The 17,448-nt window shown below is 43.7% G+C and overlaps 1 protein-coding gene across 3 annotated transcripts in view; it reads left to right on the top strand.

Annotated features, from left to right (window-relative positions):
- Positions 1-17,448, top strand: part of nrcama (neuronal cell adhesion molecule a) — a 255,963-nt gene that overhangs the window by 127,558 nt on the left and 110,957 nt on the right. For all 3 annotated transcript variants that reach the window (XM_069903115.1, XM_069903117.1, XM_069903116.1), the window contains exons 4-8: positions 1,172-1,368; positions 3,074-3,196; positions 8,575-8,745; positions 10,581-10,637; positions 15,176-15,287. In XM_069903115.1, coding sequence (XP_069759216.1) covers positions 1,172-1,368; positions 3,074-3,196; positions 8,575-8,745; positions 10,581-10,637; positions 15,176-15,287 — 660 coding nt within the window. The remainder of the gene's footprint in view (positions 1-1,171; positions 1,369-3,073; positions 3,197-8,574; positions 8,746-10,580; positions 10,638-15,175; positions 15,288-17,448) is intronic.

Here is a 17,448-nt window from a genome sequence, read left to right as displayed (position 1 = left end):
AAGTCAACTTTCCTTGGAGACTCGTACAAATCTGCAGGTGCTGGTATCTGGAGCAATAAACTAATCTGCAGGAGGAACTCAGGGGCCCTTGGTGAAAGGTTTCAGCCCGAAAAGTCGACCATTGATGCTGCTCGACTCTCCTGAGCTCCTCCACCAGGTTGCCTCTTGCTTGGGTCATTCTGAGCTGGCTCCTCATCTGGTGCCCTTTGTCTCTCTCTCCCTGCCCCAAATGACTTTGGCATGCTTGTCCCCACTGTCCCACATTCATCCCTTCTCGCAAAAAGTTTGATCAAGTTCATGGTCATCTGTATAACGTTTTGAAGTAACTTTTGAATTGAATGTAATATAATATTGAGGTTTAAAATTTGTAAATAAAATATATTTTATTAAAAAATTCATTATCATCTGAGTGTATGTATGTAACCAAAGAGAACAGTGTTTCTCCAGACTATGGTGCACACTCAGTACACAGCACATAATAATCATATATATCCATTATGATATAATATAAAATAAATATATATAGTTTCAAAAATATTTAATATTCTATACATGCAGTAATTACAATTATTATAAAATACAGATAATAAAAAAAGAACAAATTGATTGCATTCATGATGGTTTTAAACTCATCCATCCTTCCCAACCTCCCCCCCAGAAAAAAAATATAAAAATTGAAAAATGTGAACACTTTTTATAGGTATAAAAAGATAAGAAGAAAGAAAAGAGAAAGTTAAAAAGGATCTTTGGATTGCAGAGAGAGATGTCATGCAGTACAAATCATCGGTTCTAACATAAATATAGAAGAATTCCACAAGGCTAGAGGGATAAAAAGGATATCGCTACAAATTTAATCCCATTATTTGAGTGTACAGGCATAAATAAACATTTTTGAATTATTTACGCATTTACAGAATATAGTTTATCAATCTCACTATTTCCCCGCCTAGCCGACGTGGCCCAGTCACAACAAAGAATATGAAGCTCTCATTGTTTTGAAGCAATTTTCCCCGACTCAAGACTGACAGTAATAAAAGCATCTCCAAAGCCATTGGAATACCTTGCATGAATCTTTGAGCTGTGTGTTAACATTGACTTGCAAAATTTCTTTGGCGCGACGAAGTTTTGGGGTCATTGCTCGCTTTAACTGGTCCTCGAACATTTTCTGCAGCTTTTCATGGACACGCAATGGAACCCATTTTAACATCGACAAAGACTCTCGAGTGATGATGAAGCCTGACTCCGGGACTCTACTGATTGACATCGTGAGGGGCGGGAAGGCGGAGGCTTACGAAGGAGAATATCAGTGCACAGCGAGAAATGATCGCGGCACAGCAGTTTCCAACAAAATCGTCATCCGGCAGTCTAGTGAGTCAAACTAGAGTTTGGCCTTTTTCTCCTGAACCTGTCTGTGAGGGGTCAGTGAGGAACAGTCATTGCACCAAAAATCCCTGTTTATGAACATATTTGCAATATTTGCATAGCTATCTGAGGGATGATGCAGATGGGTTTGGTGTTGCCTGAAGGAAACCACGTCAGAAAAGTGAGGTGGTGTCTTTAAAACAAACACACAAAAAAAATAGATTGCTTTTTTTTTCTCCCCTGCATATGTGTCCAGAATCCTGGATCACAGGCTTAAAATTAGGGGTCTGTCATTCAGACAAGAATTTTTTTTTTCCCGAAGCAGTGTGAATGTTGGAAACTTTCTGCAACAAGGAATCTGGAGTCTCATTCATTGTGTTTTTTTTTGTATGGGGGTGGGATGTTGGACAAATGCAGCTATCAATTCATGTACTGTACTTGGAGTGGGCAAAACCCATTTTCTGGGCAATTATTATTTGAAGCCGAGGCCTCACTGCGTGCTGGGGTGGAGAAAAAGATTCTGTGGCAGTTTCTCAAAGTGTATTTGTCTGCCGGATAGAAAACTTCCCTCAAGCAAAAAAACCCACCCACCCCCCCAAGTTTTCCAGCACATCTGTGTATTGCACTCAATCCTAGCGTCTGCAGACTTTCTTATTTAACTTCTGCACCAGTTGGTGATTCGTCTCTCTGCAGATCCCTGAGCACAGATCGGGCTACCATGTGTCCACCTTTATTATAGTTGTAGTCCAAGAAAGAACTCTGGAGCTTGCAAAACAGTGCTTTATAACTGTAATTCCTCAGATCTCGTCAGTGTATTTGTCCATAAAATATTCAATACTATTTCTTTAACTGTCATGTTTCTTTTTCTTTCTAACAAAAGACCTCTTTTTAATCATCAAATTCATCTTGATGGAAGGTAACTGCTGCTAGCATTTGGTTCCAACCTCGCATGAATTAGTTCCTCTGTTTTATCCCATGATACCCATTTCCCTCAGTTTACCTATCCCCACCTCTCAGAGTGGCGACAGAGCAAAAGGGGGCAGGTCTTCTCCTTTGAACCCAACCCCATGACAGCATGGTGCAAGATTGTCCTTTTCTGGGGTATGGTTTTCAGGGGTGGGGGTACAGGGTGGTCTGGTCAAGTTCCATTAAAAAAAAGCATGAAGACTCTGTGTTGAATAAACAGCCTTTTGTCGCTGAGTAAGTTGTGGGTGAAGGGTGGTTGGGCAACTGTCGGAGTGTCCACGCGTCAGATTGAGGTTGCACCATGCATTGCGTGGTGCACACAGTAATTCTGGATCAGCCAATGTTGACTTGGCACCGTGGATCTGAAGTAGGCCACTGTCACATTTGTAACCCATGATTGACCCTCTTCCCACTGGCCTAATGATGGTTTCCAACCTGGGAATATCAAAATCTCCAGAACCTGATGCAATCAACATCAAGGTTGAGGTATCAGTGGACAGGGGCCTGGCCATTGATGTCCCACTATATAAACAAATTCTAAACTGTCTAATGAACACAGTGCATTTGCAAGTAGACACAGGAATGCAGTGTATTTACTGTATGCTGATTCCCTAGTGTTGTCTCTAGATAATTGCTGCCTTGTACTAAACTATTACTTCCCATATGTTTTCACCCCCTGCACAATTATTTTTTGAGGGCACATTTACAGTTCTTGAAGTCCACTCTCTTCTGTGTCAATTCCCAGGATCTCCGATGTGGGCCAAAGAGAAGATCGAGCCAAAGGTAGTCCAGGAAGGAGCTTCGCTGGTTCTCCATTGCGATCCGCCCTCGGGCCTGCCTCCACCCATCATCTTCTGGATGGATAACTGTAAGTGGGGAGCCAGGCTTCAGGGCAAGTCTTGCCAGAGAGCAGTCAGCTCAGCTGGGCAAGCCGCTCAGGTTCAGCATGGGAAGGGATGGGGGTGGGGGGGGGCGTGAGGGGAAAGTAATCAGGCTTTCATGGTGTCACAGCCGCCTGTGATGGAAAGGAGGAGGTTGGAACTCATCCTTCAGTCAAATTGGCCCATTGGCCCTTCCTGTGAAGTTCTCTGGAGTCCTTGACAGATTAACTCGTGACCTTTGACTGTCAATGCACAAAATAATTAGCTCGATGTTTTGGGGCAGTTCACATGGTGTCAGGCAGCATGACGGTGACATGGTTTGCACCATGCTATTCGACCCAGGTTTAAATCCGGCGCTCTCTATCAGGTGTTTAGACGTCTGCATGGGCCACATGGTTACGCATGGTATTAGCACTTGTGTCTGATAGTGTCAGGTCAGTGCCCAGAATTCTGCCACTTTGATGCAATGCTGCAAGGCTCAATACTCATAGCGTTGGTGCAATTTCTGTTAACACAAGTGAAATATGGTGCTACGCAAATACAACTCTTGCTTTGGTATTGTCAGTTCATTCTTTCTACATAATATTCAATCTATTTCTTTAATTGCTTCCCAGCTGAGAACAAGTTTGTAATTATTAACAACACTGCATCAAAGCTGCACTTCAGAAAATGTGTTTCCCGCGATCAGTGTGACCAAAGTTCCATCATTGTGTTCCAATGCCAGAGAGTGTGCACGATGTGGAACATTGGCCCTGTGCCTCACAGCATTTTTGCAGATGTGGTTATTAATGCAGTGTCCTGATGACGTTACACAGTACCTGCGTTTTAGCGCAGTGGCCAGAAGTATTATTGTGGCACTTCAAAATATTACTTCACTGACCCATGTGGCTGCCACAGATATTACACACCATTAGCACAATGGTAGAGACATTAGGGGCATATAGGTTGAGGCATGAGGAGAAAATTCCATATTTCAAACGCGAGGAGTTAGCTCATTCATGACAATAGCACAATGTTCTCATTAGGATGCAAGTCAAGTCAACTTTATTTATCGTTCATCCTATGCTCACATGGGATAGCATTTCTCCAGGACCACAGAGCATATATACATATGGGTTAGGAAAGCAGTTAAGACCTTAAAATATTAAGGTATTAAGACGTATACACTGAAAGTCCACAGCGCACTAAGCACATCTGTACTGGGAGTTCAGGAGCCTGATGGCTTGGGGGAAAAAGCTGTTTCCCACTTTGGACATAAGGTACCAAGTGCTTCAAGATGGCAAAAGAGACGGAGAGGGGAGTTGTGGTTTCCCGGCAAGGGACAAGGGGTGACTCAGAGAGGGGGGAGGGATACTTGGGGCTAAGGGAATTTTAGATGTGAGAGTGGTTGAAGTATTTTATGTTTTAGAAGTGTTGTCATATATTGAGTTCAAAAAAGGAAAACTGAGAGATGAAAATGTGGAAAAGGGGAAAAGGGGATGGTGAGGAAGCGGAAATTAGGTGTAAAGAGAGTATGAGATGGCCATGTTGAACTATATGACTATAAATATTAATGGAATACATAACCAAATCAAAAGGAAGAGGGTATTAAATATACTGAAAAAAGAAAAAAATAGATATAGCATTCGTGCAGGAAACACATCTAACTGAAGTGGAACATAATAAATAAAGGAGAGACTGGGTAGGGCACGTAACGGCAGCATCATATAATTCAAAAGCCAGAGGTGTAGCTTTATTAATTAATAAAAATGTACCAATCAACATAGAGGAGGAAATAATAGATCCAGCAGGGAGATATGTAATGATAAAGTGTCAGATATATTCAGAATTCTGGAATTTTGTCAATATATATGCACCTAATGAAGAGGATCAAAAGTTTTTGCAAGATTTTTTTGAAGATTGTAGATACACAGGGGAATATATTGATAGGAGGGGACTTTAACGTTAATTTGGACCCAAAGATGAATAAAACTGGACAGAAGACTAGCAAAAAGATCAAATCAATGCAGGAAATGCAACTTTTGGATATATGGAGAAGGAATACTCATATTATTCGAGTAGACATAAAACATACTCAAGGATTGACCTGTTCCTGTTGTCAGCCCATATCCAAGGGAGAGTTAGGAAAATGGAATATAAAGCTAGATTGTTATTGGATCACTCACCCCTGTTATTAGCAATAGAACTGGAGGACATCCCACCAAGAACATATAGATGGAGATTAAACTCCATGCTACTTAAAAGACAAGAATTTAGAGAATTTATTGAGCACCAAATTAAAATGTACTTTGAAATAAATATGGAATCAGTGAAAAATGAATTTATATTATGGGATGCCATGAAAGCCTTCATTAGAGGGCAGATAATAAGTTATGTAACTAAGATGAAAAAGGACTACAATCGAGAAATAGAACAGCTGGAAAGGGAAATAGTAAGTACAGAAAAAGAACTAGCAACAAGGGAAGATACAACAAAAGGAAGAGAATTGGCGGACAAAAAAGTAAAATACAAAACATTACAAATGTATAAGGTGGATAAGAACGTAATGAAAATAAAGCAGAAGTATTATGAGCTAGGAGAAAAAACTCACAAAATTACTAGCCTGGCAGCTTAAAACAGAACATGTTAAAAGAACTGTATTGGCATCAAGGAAAAAGGACGAACAAATTACATATAACCCAACAGAGATCAATGAAAACTTTAAGGAATTCTACGAACAATTATACCAAACTGAGAACGAAGGGAAAGACAACAAAATAGATGAGTTTTTAGCTGAAATTGAACTATCAAAATTGGAAGAAGAGGAGCAAAACAAATTGATAAAACAGGATATATTAAGAAAGCTACCGAACAATAACATGCCTGGAGAAACTTGTCCGTGAACTACTCTTTGCAGACGATGCCGCTTTAGTTGCCCATTCAGAGCCAGGTCTTCAGCGCTTGACGTCCTGTTTTGCGGAAACTGCCAAAATGTTTGGCCTGGAAGTCAGCCTGAAGAAAACGGAGGTCCTCCGTCAGCCAGCTCCCCACCATGACTACCAGCCCCCCCACATCTCCATCGGGCACACAAAATTCAAAACGGTCAACCAGTTTGCCTATCTCGGCTGCACCATTTCATCAGATGCAAGGATCGACAACGAGATAGACAACAGACTCGCCAAGGCAAATAGCGCCTTTGGAAGACTACGGAAAAGAGTCTGGAAAAACAACCAACTGAAAAACCTCACAAAGATAAGCGTATACAGAGCCGTTGTCATACCCACACTCCTGTTCGGCTCCGAATCATGGGTCCTCTACCGGCACCACCTACGGCTCCTAGAACGCTTCCACCAGCGTTGTCTCCGCTCCATCCTCAACATTCATTGGAGCGCCTTCATCCCTAACATCGAAGTACTCGAGATGGCAGAGGCCGACAGCATCGAGTCCACGCTGCTGAAGATCCAGCTGCGCTGGGTGGGTCACATCTCCAGAATGGAGGACCATCACCTTCCCAAGATCGTGTTCTATGGCGAACTCTCCACTGGCCACTGTGACAGAGGTGCACCAAAGAAGAGGTACAAGGACTGCCTAAAGAAATCTCTTGGTGCCTGCCACATTGACCACCGCCAGTGGGCTGATAACGCCTCAAACCGTGCATCTTGGCGCCTCACAGTTTGGCGGGCAGCAACCTCCTTTGAAGAAGACCGCAGAGCCCACCTCACTGACAAAAGACAAAGGAGGAAAAACCCAACTCCCAACCCCAACCAACCAATTTTCCCCTGCAACCGCTGCAACCGTGTCTGCCTGTCCCGCATCGGACTTGTCAGCCACAAACGAGCCTACAGCTGACGTGGACATTTACCCCCTCCATAAATCTTCGTCTGCGAAGCCAAGCCAAAGAAGACCTTAATCTGGAGTGAGTAAACAATGTCCTATTGCACGAAGCCCAGTGACCTAGAATTTTCCACCTCTTTCAAAAAGGCCTCAGTCAGTGTGGTAATGTGGCTAAACGACTACCAACCAATGGCACACACATCCACAGTGTTGAAGTGTTATTTGAGAGATTGGTGTTGACGCATATCAATTCCTGTCTGAGTGGCGATGTGGATCCATGTGAATTTGCTTACCACAGCAACAGTGGAAGCATGCAAGGTATCAGCGAAATTGGAAGGTGCATTTCCCATGGTGTTAGCATGCTGTTGGAGGTCACAGGGCATTGTCCCACAGCATGGTGGCATCATTATAATCCCTGAGACAAGTTCTCCAAAGCATTTGGCAGTGTCAGAGGCATTTGGTTTTCCCTGGTATCAGAAAATTGCAGTCACTGGTGCATTTACTTTGACTTGTGAGCAGCATAGAATGTATTAACCCAGTGGCCCAGAGGATTTGTTGAGTGGAGTAGGTTTACTTGGTGATGTAAGTTGCCATCCATGAGAACAGGGGGACGAGTTCATCCAACATGCCAGCTGGACTTTCCAGTGAAGCACAAAAGTCTGCAGATGTCATTTAAAGAAACAACGCAAAAATGCTGGAGGAACTCAGCAGGTGATGCAATTCAAGAAGGGCTCAGGCCCTTAACATCGGTTATGTATCGTCACTCCCATGGATGGTGTGTGACCTGCTGAGTTCCTCTAGCGTTTCTGCAAATTTTTTACAGCTGATCTTCCAGGAGGTTTTCAGGCTGAAAGGTTGCACAGCTGTTACTAAAGAGTTGGCAATTGCCATTACCCAGAAGGTTGACTCTTTCCATCAGTCATCTGGAGTTGGTAAAGGAGTACTTCAGGTAATCTGTGGGTGAAAGAGTGTTGAGAACCCTGCTCCAAAGCTTAGGAGAATGAGAGATCTTGAGGCAACAAGCTAAATTCTTGGAGGTTGATGGGCTAGAATCAGAGGAGATCTCTTTTGGCTGAAGAATATAGAACTGGAGGCATGGTTTGATAATAAAGATGGGCTTTGACTCGAACAGGGAGAGGTGTCTTCTCGCAGAGAGTGGTGAAGCTTTGGAATCTGCTGTCTTGGCAGGCTGGCAGACACTCATCATGTCCGTTGAAATCAGAGACCAATAGATTGGTGGATGTTCAATGAGTCAGGGGTGATGAGGATGATGTAGGATGAAGGTGCTCAGCCATGACCTAGTGGACCAGGCAGGAAGAAATAGATGTTCTCATTCTAACATTCCAGAGACCAGGAATCTGAGAGCCCAGCGATAGATCATCCAATAGCTTGATTGGCATCTCCAGTTGCAGACAAGAGGCCTCGTAAGTAGGGAAACTGATCTTGCTGCATTGTGCTGTTGTCTGTCTTCATCGTCAATGCTAACATTGATCATCAATTGTCATTGCTCCTCCTTATGTCAAATCTTTATTCTTGCTGTTTCCTTCCCCAGCAATGCAAAGGTTTACACAAGATGCCCGGGTTTCACAGGGTCTCAACGGAGACCTGTATTTCTCAAATGTTCAACCGGAGGACACCCGGGCCGATTACATCTGCTACGCCAGGTTCAACCACACTCAAACCATTCAGCAGAAGCAGCCAATCTCTGTTAAAGTCATGACATGTGAGTATTGCGTTGTTTATTGTGCGTTTGGTCACATAAACAGTGGCCAGCGACAAGATCTGCTGATGACTGAGAAGGTAAATGCTCCACCCTGGACTCCGACCTCAAGTTCCAAACTTGTGGCCAGATGCCCAGCTTTCCTCGACATAAGAGTTTCTCAACCCGGCTCTCCGCTGCCCTCTGCTGGGAAGTGTAGCCTGAAACAAGGTCGGAGGGAATTGCCGGCCTCAGTGCCAACCCTTCCTGATGAACGGACGACGGAGGCTCGGTCAATTGAAGTGAGGTGAACAGAAGAACTCCGACCCAAGGGAGATTCAGTAGAAAAATATCAAGGCAGAATAGTATTTAAATAGTGTTAGCTTAATACTCAGAGAACCGAGTGTTCACAAACATAGAGAATTAACATGCGGATACAGCAAGCAATGAAGAAGTGAATGTTGCAGAGGATGAGAGTACAGGAGTAGGAGAGTCTTTTTTACAAAAAATAGTTTAGTTTAAAATTTTTCACCATTCATGCAGTCAATTACAAAATTAAAAATTGCAAGCACCAATGTAAATCCAGTATTTTCTCCATGATAGTTATTCCTCAACCCCACCCACCCAAGAAAAAAGTCCAAAGAAAAGAGTAAGATATAAGAAAAAGCAAGAAAATGAGAAAAATTTAAAGAAAAAGAAAGCAGAATGGGTCGCTGAAAAGTGCCGAACACTCCATAGAAGTCAAGGGTAACCAACATTTTGGGCTTGGCCCCAGTTCAACCACCTGAATTTGAAACCAGGCCATCATTAAAAATGCATCGCAATCCTCAAAGATCGAACTGGGATGTTTAAGACAAGGGGAGGGGATGTAGGATTTGATTGGGTAAAGGGGAATAGCCAATGCGGTGGGCTGCGTAATTAACAAGTGGATTCAAGTAATTCAGGTGTAACGTCAGGTCCTCACGAACAAACCTCTCTTTCTAATAGTTTGCAGAGTCCATCAGTCATTTGAAAAATTCCCAAATTGGCATTGATAGATTTTTGAAATCAAATAGGAACTTCTGGAAATACTCAGCAGGCCAGGCAGCTTCTGTGGAGGTGAAAATATCAGGAGGAGTTTTCATCAGAACTGGGCAAGGTTGAGAACGAAAGGGAGAGATTGGAGGTAGATGCTGGATATTGTGAGGTCAGTCCATTTCTCTCTGCGCAATTGCAACTTCGCATTTTTTTTTGCTCGAAATGCAACTGTGAGTGTTTATCTATCCTTTTGATTTTGTATTTTCTTCTCCCGTGTAGGAATTTATAATTTTATTGTGTACTGGTGCATTGGCAGCAAGCCAGAGGAGTTTTAGTGCATTTGCACATCGTACGTGTGTGCATGACAGTAAATCCTCATCTCATCTTCTCTATCAAGGGTCACAGGGTCAGGTTGTGCAGAAATGGACACAGACTGGCCAGGCCTAGCTGGATTTCAGAACAGGCTCAAAGAGCTGAGTGGTCTGGTCTGATGTTAAAACCCAAGGCTAGAGAAACTCAGCAGGTCGAACAGTGTCCTTTATGGTGCAAAGATAAAGATACAGAACCAACGATTCGGGCTTGAGCCCTTCATCAAGGTGTGAACGAAACTGAGTGCCTGCACACATTTTGTCCCTACGTTGAGGAAGGCCTCAAGCCCGAAAGGTTGGTTATACATCTTTACCTTTGCTACATATTTTTTTGACCTGCTGAGTTTCTCTCACATTACTTCAAAAACGATGTCTGCAGAATTTAGAGTTTTACTACTGATCCATTTGTTTTGCCCTGATGTTCACTCCAACCTCCTCTTCCTCAACGTGGACACAGTCTTGTGTTTGTTTCAGTGAATGCAATCAATGAGACTAATGGATTCAACTCCAATGGCACTGAATTGTCCAGCGGTGAGTGATGGTTCCACGTGACACAGGTCCTCTTTCTATCACTAAACTCAGTCTCAATACTCACTTCTTCTTTGTTGACGAGCAACAATAATCTTGATGATAACATTAATTCGGTGCTTGCTCTTGGACTAACACAGTAACACCTCTTTGTGTAAAATGTGATGTCTCTCCACAAGCTAGCTGGGTGTCCAACCCGAGTGGGTCACTTCAAGACCTCTCATCGTTTTTACCCAAGGTCGGTTGTTGCTCTGAGTACCAGGTGTCAGATGGACAGGACTCGGGGAGGCCCCCTGCTCCTGCTTGAGGATCAACACTCCCAAAGCATGTCGAAATGACCTGGGGTATTGGGACAGCAACTCCAGCTTCTGCAGTGAAAAACTTGTTGGTGCTCATGATATGGCCTTGTGAAGTGGCACCAGGCAACTTTTTCCCTTGGTCTCTGCTGGATCTGGGCCTCAGGGGATGAGGATGTGATACCTGGGACTTCAGGCCTGGTCTGGGGGTCAGGAAGGGTGGACGGTGTTGGTCAAGGATGAGAGCCAGAGAGGAAGGAGGTTGGCAGCTGGAGCAGGTGAGGTTGGTGACTGGAGATTTCATTTGGCCCGAAATTTGGGTTGAATTGGTCAGACCTTGGGGCTGAGGCCTGCAGGGTTGAGAGTAAAATTCGGAAGGAATGAGTATGAGGTTGCGTGGAGTTGTGGGTCAGGAGAAAGTTGAGGAGGAGAGGTCACAGAAGAGTCAAAGGTAAGTCAGGAATTCATCCTCAAAGAATCCCAAGCAATGCCATATTGCGGAGACCAAATGATGTCCATCTATGGTCCCTGCTGAGTCCATGTGGCCAAACTTTCCCACAATGCAATAGCAGGAGAGTTGAGAGAACTGGAGATTTGTGTCCTTTGAATGTCTCAGCACATGCCTTTCCAGAAAGGAGGTCAGAGCTACTAGAGGAAATTGACAAGTTGGTGTTAAACATTGATATGATGTACCTGTTGTGAGGAATGCTCAGGTCTAAGAATTCAGCCAAACATTATACACTCCGTCAGACGATTCGAGAACTTCTTTCACAGACGTCAGCTGTACCCACTCAACCCACCAACCCAGCTGATCCCAGGGTCTATCTAGCCTTATAGCATCCGTGTGCTTCACTGAATGCTTCTCCTCATGCCAAGGCCCCTCCACATCCGACTAAACCAGTTCTCCCCAGGCCCACTCCCCCCACCCTCCACCTCATGACTGCATGTCACTGCATAGCCCCACTGCCACGCCATTGCTCCATCCCACGAGGTTTTTGCTATTAAGAGTAGGGTCAGTCCATGTGTTGTCTTTGCACCCAAGCCAGGATTGAGCTCTCGTTTTGGGCACATCAAGAGGTAAGATTCAATCCCTGATGTTCAGAGGATCTTGATATGGTCAGATCCCAGTGCTTGGAAGCAAACTATTTGACATATGATGGTCAAGATGATGGTTTGTAAGAAGTATCCAACTAGCCCACAGTTCCTGCTGTGTTCTCAAAACTATGGAAATATTTCAATTCTTCTTTCAAGGATAAAGCTTCCACCAGAGCGATATTCGGAATTGGCGACAGGCTCAGGAGTTTAGCTTTTAAAGGGTCATGCTCAATGCAGCATTTGTGCAAACATGCACAATTTCAACAAGCATCCATCTGTGAATGCATCCCTGCTTAAAATTCTGAGGCTGGAAGAGGAGCGAGAGGAGGTTTCATTTTATTTGGAACCTCTGCAAACAACATGGCAGAGTAAATAAACATAATTGCAAGGAAGATGTCACTGTCAGGCCATCCAAACTGGAGAACATTTAGCCCAGTGCCCTGTCTGCATTTTTATTGTATTGCTGCTTGAATAAATGAACCAGCAGAGTTAGAGGTAAAAACAGAAGCTGCTTTGCAGAAGTCAGCAGGCTCCTAAATAGGCTGCAATGTCAATGTAAAACAATGAGTCAAGGGTCATTTCATGCAATACAGATTGGTTCTTAAAAGTATTGTAATCTTATGCTCTTGGAAGGAATTAAACTCATGCAATTAAAGAGCTACTCACACACACATTTATGGAATCAAGTTACTATGAACTTTAATATACTGCTATAAATTTACTCAATCCCTTTGTTCTCTGAATATCTTCACAGCAAAATGTGTGGGATCTTCAAATTATGCACTTCCCTCTCAAGATAAGCCATGAACATCTGGTCTCTCACCTTATCTTTCAAGGCTTCCCTCTGTACAGTCACCTTCATAATGATGTTACATGTTCCAGATCATCATCTTTAATATGTCACAACAAACTATCTGCTGGATGAAGTCAGCAGGTTGAGCAGCTTCCGTGGGAGAGAAAGAATGATCACTATGTCAGGCCGGAACCCTCCCTCATTAGTCTGCACTCTCAATATCAGTGAAGGGTTCCGGACCGAAATATCAACCATTCTTTCCCTCCCACTGATGCTGATTGACCCATTGACTTCCTCCAGCAGATTGTTGGTAGCTCCAGATTCCAGTCTCCCATGTGGTACCCAAACTAACCACACATAACATGACATACTCCAACCTGTCTTGGCCACAGTAGTTACAGCTGTGCATTGAATCTTGCATGTCACTGAGTTTGGTTCCATCTTCAAACTCTCCAACCGTGTGTCTCTGTGTCCACATTGGCTCCGACTCTGATTCACTGTGCCCCTTGGACCTTCTGTCACTGTTGAAGATAGGAAGCAGTCTCATCTCAATTTTCTGTTAGATGACCATCTCCAGGGTTCTCAACTCTGGCATGATTGCAGCACTCTGCTGTGCTTTGCTGGGTGATATTAGCGAGTCCACATCTCTGCGATGGTGTCCCTCAGAGGGGCTTCAAATCTTTAGAATGGACTTTGCTCTACAACACAGCACTTGCTCAAACATTCAATGATGCTTGAGAGAGGACAGTATTGCAATGTGAAGGCAGTTCCAGTAGCAGTCATCCAGAATGATGCTTCCCCCATCTTTCCCCCAGTCAACCCAGCAGATTGGATTGAGAAGATTTTGCAGACAGGCAGAATAAGGCAGGAACTATACCACTACAGGATGAGACAGACATGACACTGCAGAGTTGAAGGGACACTGAGAATAAAACCAGCATTAGACAGATGCCATGCAAAACCCAAAGGAATTATAAACCCACACACACCACATCCCTGATCGTAAGATTGTGATGGAGGAGAAAATGATGTGATCAGTTACTCCAGAAGGTCTGTCTATTTGAGTGGAAGGTGTCTATTCACTTATGAGTGATGGGCATATGGATGAGAAATGATCAAGTCCTTAACCAGATGGATTTGCTTCATTTAACATAACTTCCTGGCTGTCCTCCAGTTCCTCAGAGAGTGACGTGTGCTCAGAGAGGATGTGGTTGTGGGGTGGTGGGGTGGTGAGAAGCCTTGGGCTGCTCTGTGGTTGCAACTTGTGGGGAAATGAGATAATGTCAGAGGCGTGCTCTGTAACATGTTTGGTGAGGATCTTTCCTTGTGAGGAGTGGAGAGGGAGGGCCAAATGGCATTTGTGTCAGTGGGATCCTATGTTGTAGGGATTTGCCATCAAGGGGTCTCAGTCCCGTGCTCTTCCAGGTAAACCAAGGCAACTCAGAGACTCAGAGAGGCATTACCAGGACAATGGGATCCAAATTACTGCAACATTCCAAAAGGGGGATTGGTCAAGGCCTGACATCACCACGAGCCCTGGAAATCTCACCTGGATTGCAAGGGTGTCTCTGACCTCGAGGGACCTGGCAGAGTTTCCAGGGTAAATGCAAAATCACCCAGAAATGGCCAATCATGCATTTTACCTGTAAAATATGGGTTTAAATTGTGAAGCGCTAAGCAACATTTGATGTGCAACTGAATTTCTGCATCACATTTTGTGTGATCTGTAATCCATAGTCAGACTTTGGCATACTTTGGATATTAAGGAAGAAAGAAAAACAGTTTAAAAACACTTTTGACCCATGAAAGTGAAAACCTCAATTGCTTTTGAGTTCACAATTAATTACCAATAAATTAACCTACAAACTTCATCATGTCTGTGGTCACCAGCTCTCTGCAGGTATATTGTGGCAACTACTCCAATTTTCACCCCCAAATCCTCTGTCTGTTTCCCACTTCATCTATCCTGATAGTGGATCACTTTCCTCTTTTTCGGAAAGACTACTGTCCCATTTGGATGAGTCTCGACTTTCGATGAAAGAGTCCCAGGTCTCTTCATTGTCATAAAGATAGTGATGTTCCCACCTCTCCTGCACAACAACCATGGATTAATTTTCATCCCTGTTCCTTGGAGATTAATTTTCAGCTCTTGAAGGCTCTAAAATAAACCTGAAGGATTGGTGACCCCAAACATGTCTCATTATTGCTGTTTAACCTCATCTGATCAATACTAATACCACAGTGCTTTTCAAAGCTGTTTCTATGTCATGTTGCTTGGGTCCACCTTTGATTTCTGCCTCACAGCACTCAGCGCTAGCTTGGTTCTATTGTCTTGTTCACGGTTTATGCTTCCACAGACAGCCCTGCGGGTGAGCGAAGGCCCAACATCCTCACCCCCAAAGGTACAAGCAGCAGGAAGACTGTGCTGAGAGGACAAATCCTGTACTTGGAGTGTATCGCTGAAGGCCTGTAAGTTACCTGATATGTTTGCTTTCCGGACATTGCCTCATTCAGAGGAGATACTGAACCAAATCTGACTGGCGGTCTTGGATAGGTGTAGAGCATCCTATGTTGAAGAAGAATGGGGATTCCGCAATGAACATTACTTCAAGCAAGTTGATGATGCTAATGAACTAATTGGACATTGTGTATCCTACCATGCAAAAACCTCAGAAGTAATTATCAATCGTGAAACAGTTTTTTGAATCATTCATTTTGTTGGGGTTGTTGTGAACCTTGCTCCAAATAGCTCCTGGACAGAAAGACTCACGATATCCCTTTTGGGAGAATATTTTAAAGTTAGCTTTTTTATTGTAGTTTAGGAGCTGCATATGCACTAGACCAGTGAAGAAGGACAAACAATATGATTAAACCTGATGGGTTTTAAGACAATCTGGTAGGTCATGACCAGTATCACTAATTCTAGCGAGATTATTAATTGCCTTTTAAATTCCAAGCAGCCATGGTGCCCCAACTATAAAAGGTTTCTTAAAATTAGTTCCAGCACACAGTTAATTGGAGGAGATTTTAAGGATCAACATATCTGACGCAGAGCTGTAAAACACAAAAGTGCTGAAGGAAGTCAGACGGCCTTGCAAGGGTGAATCAGGACCTTGGACAGGGTCGCAGGAATAGGTTGTTTTGTTCATTGAACGTGCTCAGTTTGATCACCTCTGGCCTAACTTCAGAGACCACCTTTTTCTTAACCACGTGGGTGATCAGAATTCAGCAGTCTCAGATTTAACACTAACAATGGGTCCATCGGCAGGAGTTCTTTGCTGAAGTGATGTACGTCATCTGTTCCTTTAAATATGTTGAAAGCTTTAGTCAAATAAGCACTTAAACCATGAAAAAAAACTGCAGATGCTGGAAATATAAATGTTTACATTTTAGACAAACAGCATGGTAAAAGGCCCTTTTGGCCCACAAATCCTTGCTGCCCAATTATACCCAACTGATCTACAACCCCGGTACATTCTGAAATTTGGATGGAAACCGAAGCCCCTGGAGGAAGCCCACGCAGACATGGGTAGAACGTACAAACTCCTGATAGACAGCGCGAGATTCAAACTCTGATCACTGGTGCTGTAATAGTGTTGTCCTATTACCGCCCAAAGGTAAACAAGAACACTATTTTGTCTGGTTATAGGTGCACAGTCAGATGATAATAAACTTGAACTGTGCTGGAAACCCTCAACAGAATTGCTCCGATTGTGGGTTTAATGGTCAACATGATTTTTTTCCTCTTAAACCCTGAGCCTCCACATTCCAACCTGGTGGATTTTTAAACCACTTTCTCAATTTGCCCTGCCACTATCAATGATCAATCACACATGCACCCCTTTTAGAACCTGTCAGGCAGTATATATTGACCCTTCTTTCCAAATTATAGCACTCCACGTTTCTCAGCATTAAATTTTATCTGGCGCTTTGCCCCCTATTCTCCCCATCTGCCTGTATCACCTTGGAGCCTATTGATTTGCACTTTGTAGTGTCGCCAACTTTTGACTCGTCCTGCAGATTTAGAAATCATCCTCTGCACCAGAGTCCAAGTCATTATGGAGTGTGTGAGCAGAAGTTGCGCTCCTGCCCCTATCCCTGGTAATTCATCCATGTGAAGTGTGCCTCGCTTTTCTTACACATACACATAATAAATGCTTCGCCCATCCGGAGACTGAATTACGTCTTTGCAGACACTCCAACAACACCTTCTTCCATGATGGAGATTAATTACTTATTTAATGTTTAATTTATTCAATTTAATGGGTGACACGGTTGGCGTAGGGATCAGCGTTTACAGCACCAGGGGTTCAAATCCCGCGCTGTCTGTAAGAAGTTTTCACGTTCTCCCCGTGTCTGCATGGGGTTTTCTCGGGGGCTCCGGTTTCCTCCCACCATTCAAAAAAACCATACGGGGGGAGGGGGGTGTGGTGGTTTGTAGGTTAATGGGGTGTAAATTCAGTGGCTCGGACTCGTGGGGCCAGAATGGCCTGTAACCATTCTGTTTGTCTAAAAAAATACCTCAGCCGTGCCCCCACCTTTCCTTGGACAACCCGCAACCTGTTCGCGTGGCCTCGGGTATACTTTTGGATTGGCTTTAATGTTTGATGCCAACCTTTTTTAGTTTTTC

This window comes from Narcine bancroftii, chromosome 11, assembly GCF_036971445.1.
Source record: "Narcine bancroftii isolate sNarBan1 chromosome 11, sNarBan1.hap1, whole genome shotgun sequence".
NCBI lineage: Eukaryota > Metazoa > Chordata > Chondrichthyes > Torpediniformes > Narcinidae > Narcine > Narcine bancroftii.
Note: the sequence above shows the minus strand (reverse complement) of the source record. Positions and strands in the feature narration are given on the sequence as shown.